Source organism: Styela clava, chromosome 9 (genome assembly GCF_964204865.1).
Source record: "Styela clava chromosome 9, kaStyClav1.hap1.2, whole genome shotgun sequence".
Taxonomy (NCBI): domain Eukaryota; kingdom Metazoa; phylum Chordata; class Ascidiacea; order Stolidobranchia; family Styelidae; genus Styela; species Styela clava.
Genome location: NC_135258.1, coordinates 19,006,535 through 19,021,020, shown reverse-complemented (window position 1 = coordinate 19,021,020; position 14,486 = coordinate 19,006,535). Strand labels below are relative to the sequence as shown.

At 32.8% G+C, this 14,486-nt stretch overlaps 1 protein-coding gene across 1 annotated transcript; it reads left to right on the top strand.

Moving 5' to 3' along the window:
• Nucleotides 1-7,827: 7,827 nt before the first annotated feature.
• On the top strand, nt 7,828-13,741 carry LOC120339261 (uncharacterized). The gene is made up of 8 exons (XM_039407352.2): nt 7,828-8,078; nt 9,089-9,199; nt 9,319-9,373; nt 10,389-10,433; nt 10,639-11,091; nt 11,301-11,393; nt 11,806-11,881; nt 12,909-13,741. The coding sequence occupies exons 1-8, from the start codon at nt 7,875-7,877 to the stop codon at nt 13,030-13,032; spliced, it is 1,161 nt and encodes a 386-aa protein (XP_039263286.2). The 5' UTR covers nt 7,828-7,874; the 3' UTR covers nt 13,033-13,741.
• The last annotated feature ends 745 nt before the right edge of the window (nt 13,742-14,486 follow it).

Genomic DNA, 14,486 nt, shown 5'->3' with positions numbered 1-14,486 from the left:
AGCCCCGGAGAAAAGTGGTTGTTCACAATACATGGATTACTAAAAAATCAAATCATTATCGATCTAAAACTACATTTAGTTCAATACAATTTTGGGCAATTTAATCACATCAAATTTTAATGTTACGGCCGTTTGTGTTACTCTTATAAATGTTCATCTAATCGACAAAAATTGAAGCATTTTTTCTGAACCTAACAGGAAAAAATTAGTTTTCCCAGTACCGGGGTATACGCTACAAGAAGATTCAAACAAATGCTATTCATGGCAACTGCATCCATTTTTCCATGCGCGACACGAAACGAGAAAAATTCGAAAAAGAAAAATTGCTGTGGGTATTATAAAATGGGTATTATAAAACTTTACAACAACAGACTGTTATAACTTGTTTTGGTTAAGTTAATACTCAAAGTCAAACGTTAAGTCAGTTTTGCACTTATTTACAAGTATACCCGAGCTATTTTTACCACTTTTTTGCATTGAGCTCGCCACATTTTGAATTAGCGAATCGTCCATTACTTTATGATATTTATTTTTCTTAGCGATAACCGATCTGATATCTCGTACATAAATAATTCTCCATTACAAACTCCCACGTGAGGTCTGAATGGAATTTGTTGTATGCCGTTTCAATCAATTATTTTATCATACTGTATAGGCAAACCATACTAGAGTAAGGATAATATGCTTGTTATGTCAAGAGATTATTCTTGCTGATGTCCAGCACGCAAGTACTTGTATCTCTTTGATTGAAGGACATTATCTCACAGAAAGGTGTGATACCAGAATACAAAACGTGCCGGTACCCGGTACCGTGTTAAGATTTATAGCTTTCATCTACATGCATCTATTCACTGAAGATCAGATGTCACATACTGTATAGGCATTGTATTTCATTCCGAATTACTGACTACTGGTCAGTCGAAGCCAAATCCAACGACTTATTTTTCGTTAGATTTGTGAGGTGAATTTTATCCGTTTATCACAAAAACTTGCATTTTTAAAGTCAGGTTCTGGTTCCCCAGGTAGGTAAAATTAAAAACCAGAGCTAAAAATTTAATGATCAACTTGTATATACATACAAATCCACACAAAACTATGTAGTAGGTACTCATTACTTAATATATTTCAATAACAAGTGGGTTGTTATAACTTTAATGCACATGTAATCCACACCCAAACAAAGTTTCTGCAAGGGTAGACTATTTAATCTTAATATTATTTGAACGGATTCTTTGTTTAGTGATGGTAAGAAATTTAAGTCACTAGACTAGGCGTAAGATGAGCCTGACTATTAGTAAGCAGGCTACAAAGGCAATTCATTATTGACGAGTTTCCTTGACTATGGGTCATGGCTGGACTGAATCGAAAAGACATAATCCGTACATTCATACTACATAGCAGATGTAAAACGAAGATATTTGTCATCAATATAAATTATCCGAAGCACTTGAACACGAATGACGTGCTCAGGTGACGTGAATGAATATATGAAGCGTGTAGGGCAGCTTAATGACATGCGCAAAACAAACAAAAACAATCACAGCGTAGATGAAGCATTTTTGATGTATTCGAGAAAGGTTTTGGTACAGCGATTCGGTGTATTTCATTCTGAAAACATATTTGGGTTCACTATATTCCAAAATAAAAAATCGCGTGACAGTGTCAAGAAATGTTTTTAAACAAGCTTTTCAAACATTTTGAAATGAATATTATACCGAATTCAAGTCAAAAAGCCCGTGAAAATGATACTCCGGTCAGAGATCTGATCATATCCAACCAAATTTGAGAGGTTTTTGTTGATAAAAACGTTTTAAAATTGTAATATGCACTTTGCTTGGCCATTAACGTACGGCTTATTAAGTATGGTGCGTCAAACGGGCGGGGAAAACCGCTCATAAACTTTAATGACGTCATAATGTAAACATCGTTGAACTTGAAGGAGAATTTGCATGAAATTATTTCAAAAGGTGATCGATTTCACGTTCAATAAAATTTTGTAAAATTTTCTCAATTTCGTACTTATTGACGAAATGCCAGTCAATATTCAAAACAAAATCCACACAGTACTTTAGTGCTGCTGATCCCAGCATGTAAATTTGTAAAACGAAACAAATGTAAGACAAAAATATTTAATTTCCGATGACTCAATGTTAGAAATCATGGTCGAAATAAAGAACCAACATCCTTTGGATATGTTTGCACAGAGGTTTATAATTGTTTGTACAAATACCATAAGTGAACATAAAATATGACAGGTATTTTCTCATGTTCTTCAATACCAGTTACTGAGAATATTATATTCGCTCAGCTGATTTATATAAAGTTTCTTTAAAAATTAGAGCATCTTTATTATAGAAGCATCAAATATTTATCAATGTACTGTTGTTTGAATAAAAATATTAAAAATCATCGTTTAAAGATGGGTACCTTGGTTTATACGATTGCACTGTATTTTTAAATAAAATACACATTCACTATTCGATTTACGCAAATCCATTGGTGGTTACGCTATTCTTGTCTTATATCTGAAGACGTAACTCAAACTTGGATGCTAAGATTAACCTTGTCAGAAACAAATAAATGCAATCGTTTTTATACACACCGACGTCGCCAATTAAAGATCGTAGAACCTTGGACAAACTCTGTGAAACTTTGTGAAAGAGCTCTGTGGAAAGAATCAAGCGTTTAAAAAAAATATCTAGGAAAGTAAAAAGATGTAAAATTATAAAATGAATCTGTCTAAATAATGAGGCACATATAAACTTTTTTTATTATCCAAATTGATTGCTATTGCATTTCCTACAATCGTACAAGATACGGAATTCGGAAGATTTAATTCAGGTTGATTAAAGTATATATTTTTGTTTATTATTTTTGAGCTATTTATTGCCACGGAACGACTCTTATTGCCAGACTTTGTTCGCTCTGTATATGATATTGCGTAAATTCACATATATTGGTGTCTTTGTTTTTTACGAGTTTCGAGCCCGGTCATTATACCCACATGGTATATATTTCGTATGTCACTACCTACAAATATTCGATGGTTTGGAAGCATATATATTTTGCGATATACATATTAACCTCAAATTTTCTTGCTCGCTATCAAATTGATCGTGCGCCAAAATCCTAATATATATCGCGATTTTGTCGTTTTTAATATCAAACCACGGTTTGTAAAACTTCAATTTGATTTGACCAAGCCAACGCAAAAAAAATTTAGGAATTTTTGCTCAAGTGCGCATTCTAGCGTGAACAAAGATCTTTGCATTGGAAATGTTCACTCGGAGTTTTGACAGGGATTAGCTCACTGTCAGCACCATTTCGTAATAGCTAACAATAATCCAAAATTAAACTGTAGTATGTTACATCTTCATTTTGGCCTGTAACAAAAAATCTAATTAACGAAAAAAAAATTCCCACGATATGAAGATTTTGAAACGAGCAATCTCTTATTACCAAAAAATGAGTAATGTATCTCTGACGAATTCGCATTATACCTCATTATATATTATAGTACGGAATTATAAAAAATACGTATACAGAAATAATACAGAAAAAAAATGGATATTTGGGATTCCATAATTTGAGTATAACTTGTGGTTGGTAGTACGCTTTAAATTTCGCAATATCTCCCAATAACGCTATATGGGTCACCAAATATTTCTCTTCGTGTGCTTTGGTATTTTGCCATCTTCCTAAAACATGCATGCCATATTTGTATATAATCCAAGATATACAAAGTGGGAAGGTACTCAAAAGCACTTATTTTATTTTGTATTGTATTTTCTCCGATGAGCGAGCAAGAATTTCATTTGAGTGGTAGTGAGCGGATTTCAGCTGATTAGCTGCAATTGTCAACAATCTTATAAAATCGTTTTGCGTCGGAATTACGTCGCGTGTATTCAAAGAACACTCAAACTGGGAAGTCACAGCTTAAGCTGACTAGACTTTAGTTCTTCTGGTGCTTTTTTTCATAATACCAAGTTTATGTCTTCCATACCTCGTCACGACATATCTCACCGATTTGACGAATAATATATATTTACACTTCCTGTAGGATCCAAGACAACGATGTTGAAAATAAAAGAAGTATTAATTAGGCTATTGAACCTCATTCAGGAATTGGACTGGTTTGTTTATGTAAATTTGTGAATAAAAATATAATTCATGTCCACCAATAATTCAACTTTTTATTTCATTTCGTGAAAAATTCTCTTATAGTTATCTGACAGTGTTATCGAAAAGCTCCCATCAACTGTTGTCTTTAATAAAAAAAAAACTTAAAAAAAAGTTTGAATCACAAAATAATGACATCCAGCAATGATATTTAAAAAGTCGGAGCTAACAAATAATTGAAGTGTGCAACAGACTTTTGAATCACGTGAAATATTCATCTTTATATCATCATTATATAAATATGAATTCACTAGCGCAAAGACCTAAATATGGGAAGGATAAGTTGTTAGTCTCGCACATACAGAACTAATAATAAACTTTATTTACCACAGATTTAAGATAGTTTCCATTACTTCTTCGTTCACTATTCTACTCCATGGTAATAAGCTTTCCATACATTATATTCTGGGTTTCGAAAGTATTTTCTACGTGTGTCTGACTAGACAATCTTTAAACGTGACATTATTGAGTAATATACTAATCTTGTGTATTGAAAACATTTATTAAAACACTTATACTCGGAAGTTGATTACAAGTTTAATACCATAAATAAGTTAATGATCTTGAATCTAATGGAACATAATTCTATGTTTTCAAGTGGTATTAGTGAAATCTACATTGGGACGATTTAAACACGTGATATGGATATACTGCCTCTCTTCTATGTCAATTAATATTTAGAAAGGTAGTGGGGAGTTCCAATGGAGAGTGACAGTTCCTAGCTTCATTTATATCAATGAAATGCTCCCTGACACATGTTATTATGTTGTTGTTATTCTCGTTGGTATTTTTCTTCCCATCGTTATGAAAAAAATCGATTTTCTCTTTTATTACTGGACCAACTACTTTGGAATTTTCGTTGGTTCAGGATTGTCTTTCGTGTCCATATATTTGAGAATTGCTCTTTTATCTTTTAATAATTTCAGAATTTCCAGTGAAAACAAAAATCCCGGATAGAAATTAGGAAACATGGAAGTTAACAATTGTCCAAGTATACTCACAATTACAAAAAATATTCTGATCCCAAATTATGCGAAATCTGCACTAAAGATTTTTTGTTTGTGTGTGGAGTTCAGGGGTGATAAGTGAGCAGAATCTTCCCGGCTACAGTCAAATTAGTACATCCTAGTTGAAATAATGAACGCGTTTAATGTATAGATCCTAAGCTGTTGAGATTCGTAAAGAACATTTATAGGCATATTGCATTGCGAAATTCGTGAAATGAACTTTGCTAGTGAATTTTCGCGTTCTTGAATCGGTTATACTATTTTATGTCTCAAACCTCGTTCTGACTGTAATTCCAACAGATGCTGTTTTTCTAAAAATATCTAAATCTGGAATTTATATTGAGTTTGTCGATATATCAATTATACTTTAGTAAAATCACTAAGCAACCTCTATCATTTTTTTCCGTCTCGTGATTGGGTTCCCAATGGAATAATTTCGATATTCGATGGATCTTATCGATTGTCGCAAAACTTGACGCTTTATATTTTGACTCATGAAAATATTGTTATCAACTATCGGAGTTGACTGTTGAAAAAACTCCAAATTTATCTAGTACGTACGTGTGGCCAAATAAGAACATTACATGAATAAATTTGGATTTTGACATCCCGTATTTTACGACAACAAGCGATTAGATGCAGATTATGTCGAAAAACGTGGAATCCATTAAAAGCCACTCACAGCTAATTGCGAGTTGTCATTGGGATTATGTGGACCCAGGGGAAAAAGAAGGAAGAATTGTCAGTGCGAATGTCAAGAGCAATGGATTTAATTATTGAGCGCCGGGTGATAAAAATGAGCTAATGGACAGAGAAAGTGTCAGACTTTGCTTGACTTTGGCGAGGAGTGCAACTGAGAAAACACTCTAGAATAGTTTGAAGGTTTTATTCTTGAAAATTTTATTTTTATTTGATATTTTCATGAGGTAATTTAGGCTCTGGAGCTAATGAGCATGTAGTTCAGAAAAAAGTGCCGTAGTTGTATTGAATACACTTGTCAGTGATATTTCCGCTGTTTTGGGCCTGATAGGTGTCAAATTTTACACAAACAGAAAAAAATATGATTGAAATATTCTTGCCTTATAGGTGTGTAATTCTATTGCTCTCGCTTTGTTTCGGCTACATTATTTTCAACGTTTCATTTGAACAACACAGTGCACCATTGTTTTTTTCTGCGGTAAATGTCGGTTCGCTATATAATTTAAAGAGGTATGCATTGCGGGTGACAAAGAATCCAACTATACACAATTCTTTGCCGGAATCTGTAATTGGATCAAGTGTTTAATTGGATATGGTGCGTTATCCGGCCAGAACTTTTTATATCGCTGATGCTCGCCGGCGAAAATAGGTCGAAAAAAAAAATAAATGAAATTAATTTATAGGCTGATTAATTCTAATTTCTAGTTATGATCGTATTTTTGTCGTTGTATAGTTAAAATAATAAAAATTATTAAAAATCGGCTTTTTTATTATTATTTTCGGTTGACAAATATATTTATATACTTTGACACAGTCTGCCGTCCGAGGCGTATCGACCTATCTGTTAGGCATCTGTGTTAAATTTGTGGGCAGATGTTAAATTGGGGAAGACGCGTAATCGCTTGCGCTCAACAGGCGCACGCGTTTAAGCGAAACGTTTAACACCATATACTCTCGGACCTTGAAAAAAGCATATTTCATATCTGCTTATTTAATTTAACATTGATATTTCTAATATTTTATGAATTTTCTGTATAGTTTATTGTAGTCGTGACTGTCACATATACCGTGGTTTAAAAGAAATGTATGTGATATAAAACCACTCAATACTGATAAATTTTTAATCTTTGTTTAATCATTTATAATGAACCTTTGTTTAGTTATGAAATAAAAGGGGAAGTCATTAAAAGGAGTAGTAAAACGCTACACAAATAATTTTATGTCAAGTTGTATTCATCATTATATTATGCAATATTTCAATATTTTTATGGATATTTTGAAGTATGAGCAATCGCCATATTTATTATTAATAAGACTAGAACTCTAGCAATATGCTGCGTCAAATTTTGTCGCGCGCTGAACGATGAATGCAAACAGTTTAGTGTCATAGACGTAAATAAAGCATTAGACCTATCGTATCGCTATTACAGATGGTCAGCGGCAATACTTGCGGAATCAAGTCAATAGAGCAGCAAGTGCGTTCGTTTACGGGCAATTTTACTATCTTTTACTATCTAGTACTTATCTATAACTTACAGATGGATAGCGCCTTACGTTATATCTCACAAATATAAACCATGCTTGATGATTGGTCAATAGTTTGATCAGATTGAGGTATTACATGTCAGGTTTGAACAACAGCAGTCCTGTTTGGCGCGTGGCACCTGTCGAACGTTGAAAATAAAAGATAGTGATAGTGATATGTTTTGTATTTAATAGGACTGTTCAATGAGATTGTGGTTTAGTACAGAGACAAGAATCTCAACGAAAGATAAATTGATGTGGGCTGGAAAATTAGAGCTCGCCAGTGGACTATTCAGTGGGTGGAATTCTACATTTCAATCTCCGAATTGGAATAATATAACAGGGCCCAAAAATTGACCCTGAACTTTATTGAAAAGTCAACTTAGTTATACATATTTTTTCATTCAAAAACAGGTAATTTTAGCCTATATCAAATAGTTCTAGGCTATTCCTGCATCTTACAAGATGCATACTTTATACGTGTTATTTTCAACTGTAATCATCGGTTGTGTTTTCTCCGAACAACACGGAATCAACTATTTTCAAAATCGATTGAAAAGAAGCATTCATAAAAATGTAGCAACAAGAAGCTGTTTTGACGAGTTTGAAGTTTGTCGAAAAAATACGAAATGTCGAATTGCATTGATGGGACTTGATGATAAATGCAAAGTAAGTATAAAACAGGTTCACGTTTGCAAGCACTTCGTAATATATAAACGAAATCAATATATTATGCAAAATCAATATCAATGAAAATTAGGATAGATCGTATTTTTGGCGTTCCAGGAGTGTGTGCGCCAATATAGTGGTAACTAATTTTTTTCGCCTACTTTACATCATATTGTGTAAAAAGACTGAAGCCTAACACAGACAGTCCCCGAACTCGTAATAGAACTAAAATAAGGAAAATCGGTATAAAATTATGGCCTGACCCTAACCTGATACACACACTACGAGAGTACAGTATTTTTTTATTAAACGCATTAGCTTTTGTCTGGCTTTCGACTCTGTTTCGGTATATTTTCGTTTAATATTTAGAAAAAAATAATTCAATTACCATCTCTCCTCGAAAATCTGATCAATGTATAGAGTAATTTATATAAATTACGAGCTTAAAACAATCTTCTTACAAAGATTGAAAACATTACTTGTCGACTATAGAATATTTTCAGCACTTGTGTAATCGTAATATAGCAAAAACACCCATGCCATACCCCTTACCACATATGAGACATATCATAAAGCTAAACAAATATTTCAAAAATTGTAGTGATCTCTAAGTATTAACCAGGTCATAAGTTTCACTTTACCAAAAGTTTGCCATAAAGTGTATAAGTATATAAACATAACAAATTTCTTGTTTCTTCGTGCGATATGCTATAACTATTTGTATCGTATATTACCACATATTTATTGTATTATCTGATTTATGTACTACCAGTCTGACCGCAATATCAGTTGTTTATTTTAACTAATCCATGATAATTTTAAGCACGCAAAAGTTAGATAAATCTTGATTAGATAAATTGTAGCATTCACGTTCAGGACGGTACAACATGGCCCAGACGGTGGATTTGAAAGTTTTGATAGGTTTGCAGGCGTGTGAGGTATGTCCTAGCCGTGCCATCAATGTTGTTTAATTGGCTAGTTATAGAAGGTTTGACTTTTTTCTTTCTTAGGTGGTGTCTGAACGTTGCAGCGCTGAGATGGTTGATCTTCCCAGATGTGGTCAAATAATGGATCATCTTTTTCAGTATGGATTTCCGCAAACAAAATGTAACTGTGATCAGGTAGGTAGTTTAATTTTGATTTTAAATCTGAATCGACCTTAAAATATTAAAAAAACATTCCGTCCCTAAATGGGCCGATCTAAAAACTAATCTTAAATTGCTCTTTTTCTTAAAAACAGAATTCAGAAGAATGTAACAAACTACATGAAAAGATTTACAACAATCCTTGTTTCGGTGAGTTATTTTTTTTTTTTAAATTATATCTCTACGTATTTTTTGTCAGAAGTTGTTTAATTCGTCCCTTTGTATCTATTAAAATTATTGAGTTTTATCAAAAATATGAATATGAAAATCATCTTTTCACACCGCAATTGGTTTTGAAATTAAATTGAGAAGGCCAACCAAATGTAGACTGCAGCAGCTATCCGCGATGCTGTAAAAGTTGTGTGTCGCATTCGCATTTTATTGTTTACTGAAACAACAAAATGTAAGAAAAAATACAAAAATGACTCCGTTATATGATTTTATTCAACCAGAGCGATTAGAAGGGTAAATCGGCTTAAAGACGAATATTTTTTCATGGCCTTTGACCTTTTCGACTTATCAATCGGTTTCCAAAAACTTTACGAACGAAATACGATAGTGAGGTCCTTCGTTTAATCCATGTCACAGCTAAGTTAGTTATGACAAATTATAGGCCGATCAAAAATTTTGCGATTCATATAACTATCATGCTCAATCATGGATAATCTAGTACTCGATTTGAAAGCATGGAATTTAATCTGCCGTAACAAGGGAACCACTGTAGCGCGAAAAAGGCGGGAATTGATATGGGTCCCAACCGCAACATAACTGAAACTTAATATCGGTACCAGGTTCTTACTGTACTCTTAACCTAGCAATAAATAGCATTAATGTTTTTGAACACGACGCGGGCTGAAACTATTGTTGTTATTGTTGTCGAGGCTGCTCTATAACTTGAGTGCCGGATTTTTCATAAAAAAAATGCTTTTTAATTCACTAATTGAATCCATATAAAACAGAGACTGTTACATACTCTATATCTCACGATTGAAGGGTATAGAAATTTTAAGGGTTATCTGAATGGAGAAACCCCATTCAACCCCGAGACTGGGATCTCTCAAACGGGCCGTTTGAACCCCCGAAAAAAATCTAATCTTTGTTGCTCAACACTCTTTCTATTATCAAATTACAAATGATTTACCTTTTTTATACATTTCTTTTACAGGATCTATTCGACATTTGCGAAAGCTAAATATATTTCCAAAAGAAGGTGGGTATTCACTATTCAATACATTATTTATCGTTTTTCAATTTTAATTTACAAAATTCTAGTAAATTTGGGAAATTCTACTTTTGGTTTTCCTCTCAAGACAGTTCAAGTTTAATTTTATTTACATCATAAATAAATTTATCATCATAATGAATGTTTAAATCGGGTTTCTAAAAATCTTATCTTATTTGTTTATCTTTTACAGTGAATGCATACGACGCCGCAAAAGGATTTGAAACAACCACAACTTCACCAGTTCGTGTTACGTCACAAAGTAACGTTAACATGAAATCGGGAATCGCTGGCACAACCCAAAAAGAAACAACAATGTCGTTTTTTGATGAGGTTTTCGGCGGAAGAAAGTCTACTCATTCCGAATATCAAACACAATCCAATATCTCTGGGGAGATGATTACTTCTAGTCCATTTGCCAAAAACAAATCTCGTAGAAAAGACAATGTCAAACGTCATCAAAGAATTGCAAATTCTCGGATAAAAGTCGGCGTAATGTCTTTCGAAAAACCAAAACTGGGTCAGAACGTTGCTGCTCATCAACCAACAATGACGACAACTGCTTTATTGAAGAGTACAATAGTTCCCAAGAGGCATGTCAAAACATCAGAGGGTCGCAATGTTGAACTGATGCGCGAAAATAAAGGTTATTGTCATTCCTGATTTGATTTGTCTGCTTAGTAATCTCAAGGGTATCTTGTATATGTACAGTAATTGTTCCAAAAATAATTCCACAACTTGCTCTCAGATTTTAGGTTTTGATCTCCCTGTCATTTCTAAGATATATAGGTTAAAGACATGTGCAAAAATGTCACAAACTTACCAGGATGTTTTATTTTTTAAATATTCTTACAGTGTTTGCAACGTTTGAGATGAAAGATAACAAAGGACGCGTTGAAGTCAAAATTCCAACTGAATACGAATGGAAAGAAGAAAATACAGACTTCAGTAAGTTGTCCGGAATAATAATATGTGTGCGTGTGTTTTGACGTAATTTTGATGCGACAGTCGTAAAAATTATTTAAAAATGAGAAACATATGTAAAAATGTAATTTTCTTTTTATTATATGGCGTAATATTTCAATTAAATAAAATAAATGATGAAATTCCCCAATTATTCCGACAGACTACTTCAAATATATATGTTCTATCCACAGACGCAGCAATGTCGTCTATTATTTTTCAATTTTTTTAACACATACCACTGCATATCATACATTATCAGTTTTTCTGATTCGTTTCTGCCATTATTTAATACTGACCATACTCAACCACAGAAGTTTGTTGTGTATTGCGGCATTTTTGTTTCCAAAGATACCGAAAAGTACTTTTGAATTAAAATTCTTTTATTTCTTTACAGAAGCAATTGCTATCATTTTTGGAATATTGCTTGGAATGTTTATGATTGCTGCGATTGTACTTTTCATTTGGACAAGGTAAATATTATACAGTAAAACATTATTTCGTTTCTTGGATTTTATTGGCGTTTTTGCTGTTGACTGTCCTATACTCACATCCATTTTGTTTTGCGAAATTTGCTTTAGATGCGATCGCTCTAAAAACGTAACTTAGTCTGCTCCTCACAGACGACCGTAAACAGGTCCGACGCAAGGAAACCTGTAGGGGTTTTCGTTGACTAACAAAGGCAGTGAAAACAATGCCGTGAGAGTGTGTTTTCAATGTATCCTATAATAGTGCGATTGGTAAATCGATACCAGCGCATTGGGTAGATCGGGTAATTGATGGCAAGGCTAAACCAAACATCCAAACAAGATATAACACAGAACCAACTTTGGCAGATTTGATGCTCATTTTGCAAAACACCTTCAAAGAGTAGCATTCGTTAACACTAATAGTATGTTCCTATACAATCACGTTCTTAAACCGAATATTTTTATTAAACCTGCATCGCAGAGAGAAATATAGTAAGAAACATGCAAGAAAGCTTTTGTTTTTGAACAACCGAAACTCGATAAATTTAGTTGTGATCAATTTCGATCTCTTTTATTGTGATTTTGACCTACTTTTAATTTTTATTTTATTATTATGAAATGATTCAAACACGCTTTTATCCGGCACAGATATAATGTGACCGGTATTGAGTGACTTTTGGTCTTATTGTTTGACTAAATTGAATCTTTTCAGCAGTATTTTAAATAGCTCTTCTTTTGTAATTTGATAAATATAGTATTACATTTTATGGTCACTGTGTTGGCGCCTTGAAAACATCTCTTGCTATACAAAACGTGTTGTCCAAAATGGCGCCTCAAACCTTGCATTGAAGATAATCAAGTGATATGAATATAATTTATAAATTAATATTAAGTTCAATATGTGCCTAACTTCTTGGAATCACGTATTAAGATTGGTATTGTTCTATGGCAAAATTTGTTATACTTGCGTGATTAATATTCTCCGTCTTAAACATCTCGTGTTTAATTCAATGTTTCATGTCAATTTTAGGACGAAAAAGTCGATTTTTCATAAACGTGGAAAATTAGTTCAAGAAAATTCTCGAGATGAAGTAACAGATCACAATTTCTCGACAAATCGACTTTATAATAACAATCACCGACTTAACGTATGAAGAAAAGGAAATAGTTATTGAAAAATTAGGGAAGGCAAACCTGACACTCCCTATTGCAAGTTATACAGAAACGGAAATTAAAAAAGAACTTGGCATCAAGACATGGCAATAAATAGTACTTTGTATAAACAAGCGAATTGTATGAGTATATTATTCAACTGTAGGCTACTACCATTATTTCTTCAATTTATTTGTATGGTTTTCCCAAACTAGCAAAGTCTTAACGTAAAACCCTCAATGTAACAATTAAAATATTATTTGTTGATACTGATAACATTTTACAATATTATTTATTATACTCTACTCAAACACTGTCAATAGTCTATCTTAGAATTACATCACACATTTATTATTTCTCGCTATTTTAAATTTCCAAACCCAATTCCTACGAACGGTTTTGCGATTATACTCGAATACCTTCCTATTTTCATATTCCTACCCGTTTTACTGCCCATAAATGTGACTTCTAAAATCATTGCAAAGTAAAGAATATTAATTTGAATACTGAGTAAGAATCATTTTGATTGGATTTTGAGTGGAACAGCAGTATATTACTTCATTTATGAGTGCATGGCATCCTCAATTACGTTTCCGAATGAGTCGCACATTATGACTTTATGTATTATTTATTTGCTATTTTTTTACTTTCTTCAGATTTAGTGCAATACAGTGTTTCTTTTTTTACGTTTTAATAAAAATTATTCAAAGCATCAAATCATGTTTTAATTTTGGGGAAATACATTTAGTTTCTCTCACACATAGGTAATAGGTAATAACTCAAAAAAGTAAAATTAAAATAAAGCACTAATATCTGAATATGATGATTAAATTCAAGAATGTGAATTTAAGTATTTCATTATAAACATCCTATGGGATTGAAAATTAGTAAAATAGGATGTGAACGAATAAGAAGAATTAATCTTACCAATGTGCTTTTTGATAATTCAGCATATGCAGACGATATCCAATGAGAAATTTCGCTGTTCTGTCTTTTAGCAATACAGCAAGCACACTAATAGAAGAACAGAATATATATACACTAATCAGAATATATCTTTTTTTGGATATTGAAAAATTTGGTGACCGGTTGAACTTTGGATTGGACATAATATTTAACTCCATTCGTTTTCAGTTTGATGGGGGTATGAGTAAAAACCATGTTGTTTGTTTTAAATACAAACAATTATTAATTTTGTTTAAGATGCTAAAAGATATGATAAAACAATAACACCGTGTTGCCAGCGAGAAAGGGTCGCGTGGCAAAACGACAGCTGGAACTCGACCTACAGACTAATATTGAGCCTGTTGTTTACCCCATGTCTCTTCAAAACATTTTGTATTCTGCCAAATTTAATACTCAGATAAAATCGTAATGAAATTGTGTTTATATATGGCAAATGTATGATGTTTAAATTGTCGAATTCTTTGGTACGGGTGGATCGAAAGTAACAGAA

Bases quoted from the DNA above. Each gene is read 5' to 3' on its own strand.
- LOC120339261 (XM_039407352.2), top strand. From the start codon at position 7,875: ATGCATACTTTATACGTGTTATTTTCAACTGTAATCATCGGTTGTGTT. The intron at 11,092-11,300 runs GTTATTGTCATT...ATATTCTTACAG, and splicing joins ACTGATGCGCGAAAATAAAG to TGTTTGCAACGTTTGAGATG. The intron at 11,394-11,805 runs GTAAGTTGTCCG...ATTTCTTTACAG, and splicing joins AGAAGAAAATACAGACTTCA to AAGCAATTGCTATCATTTTT.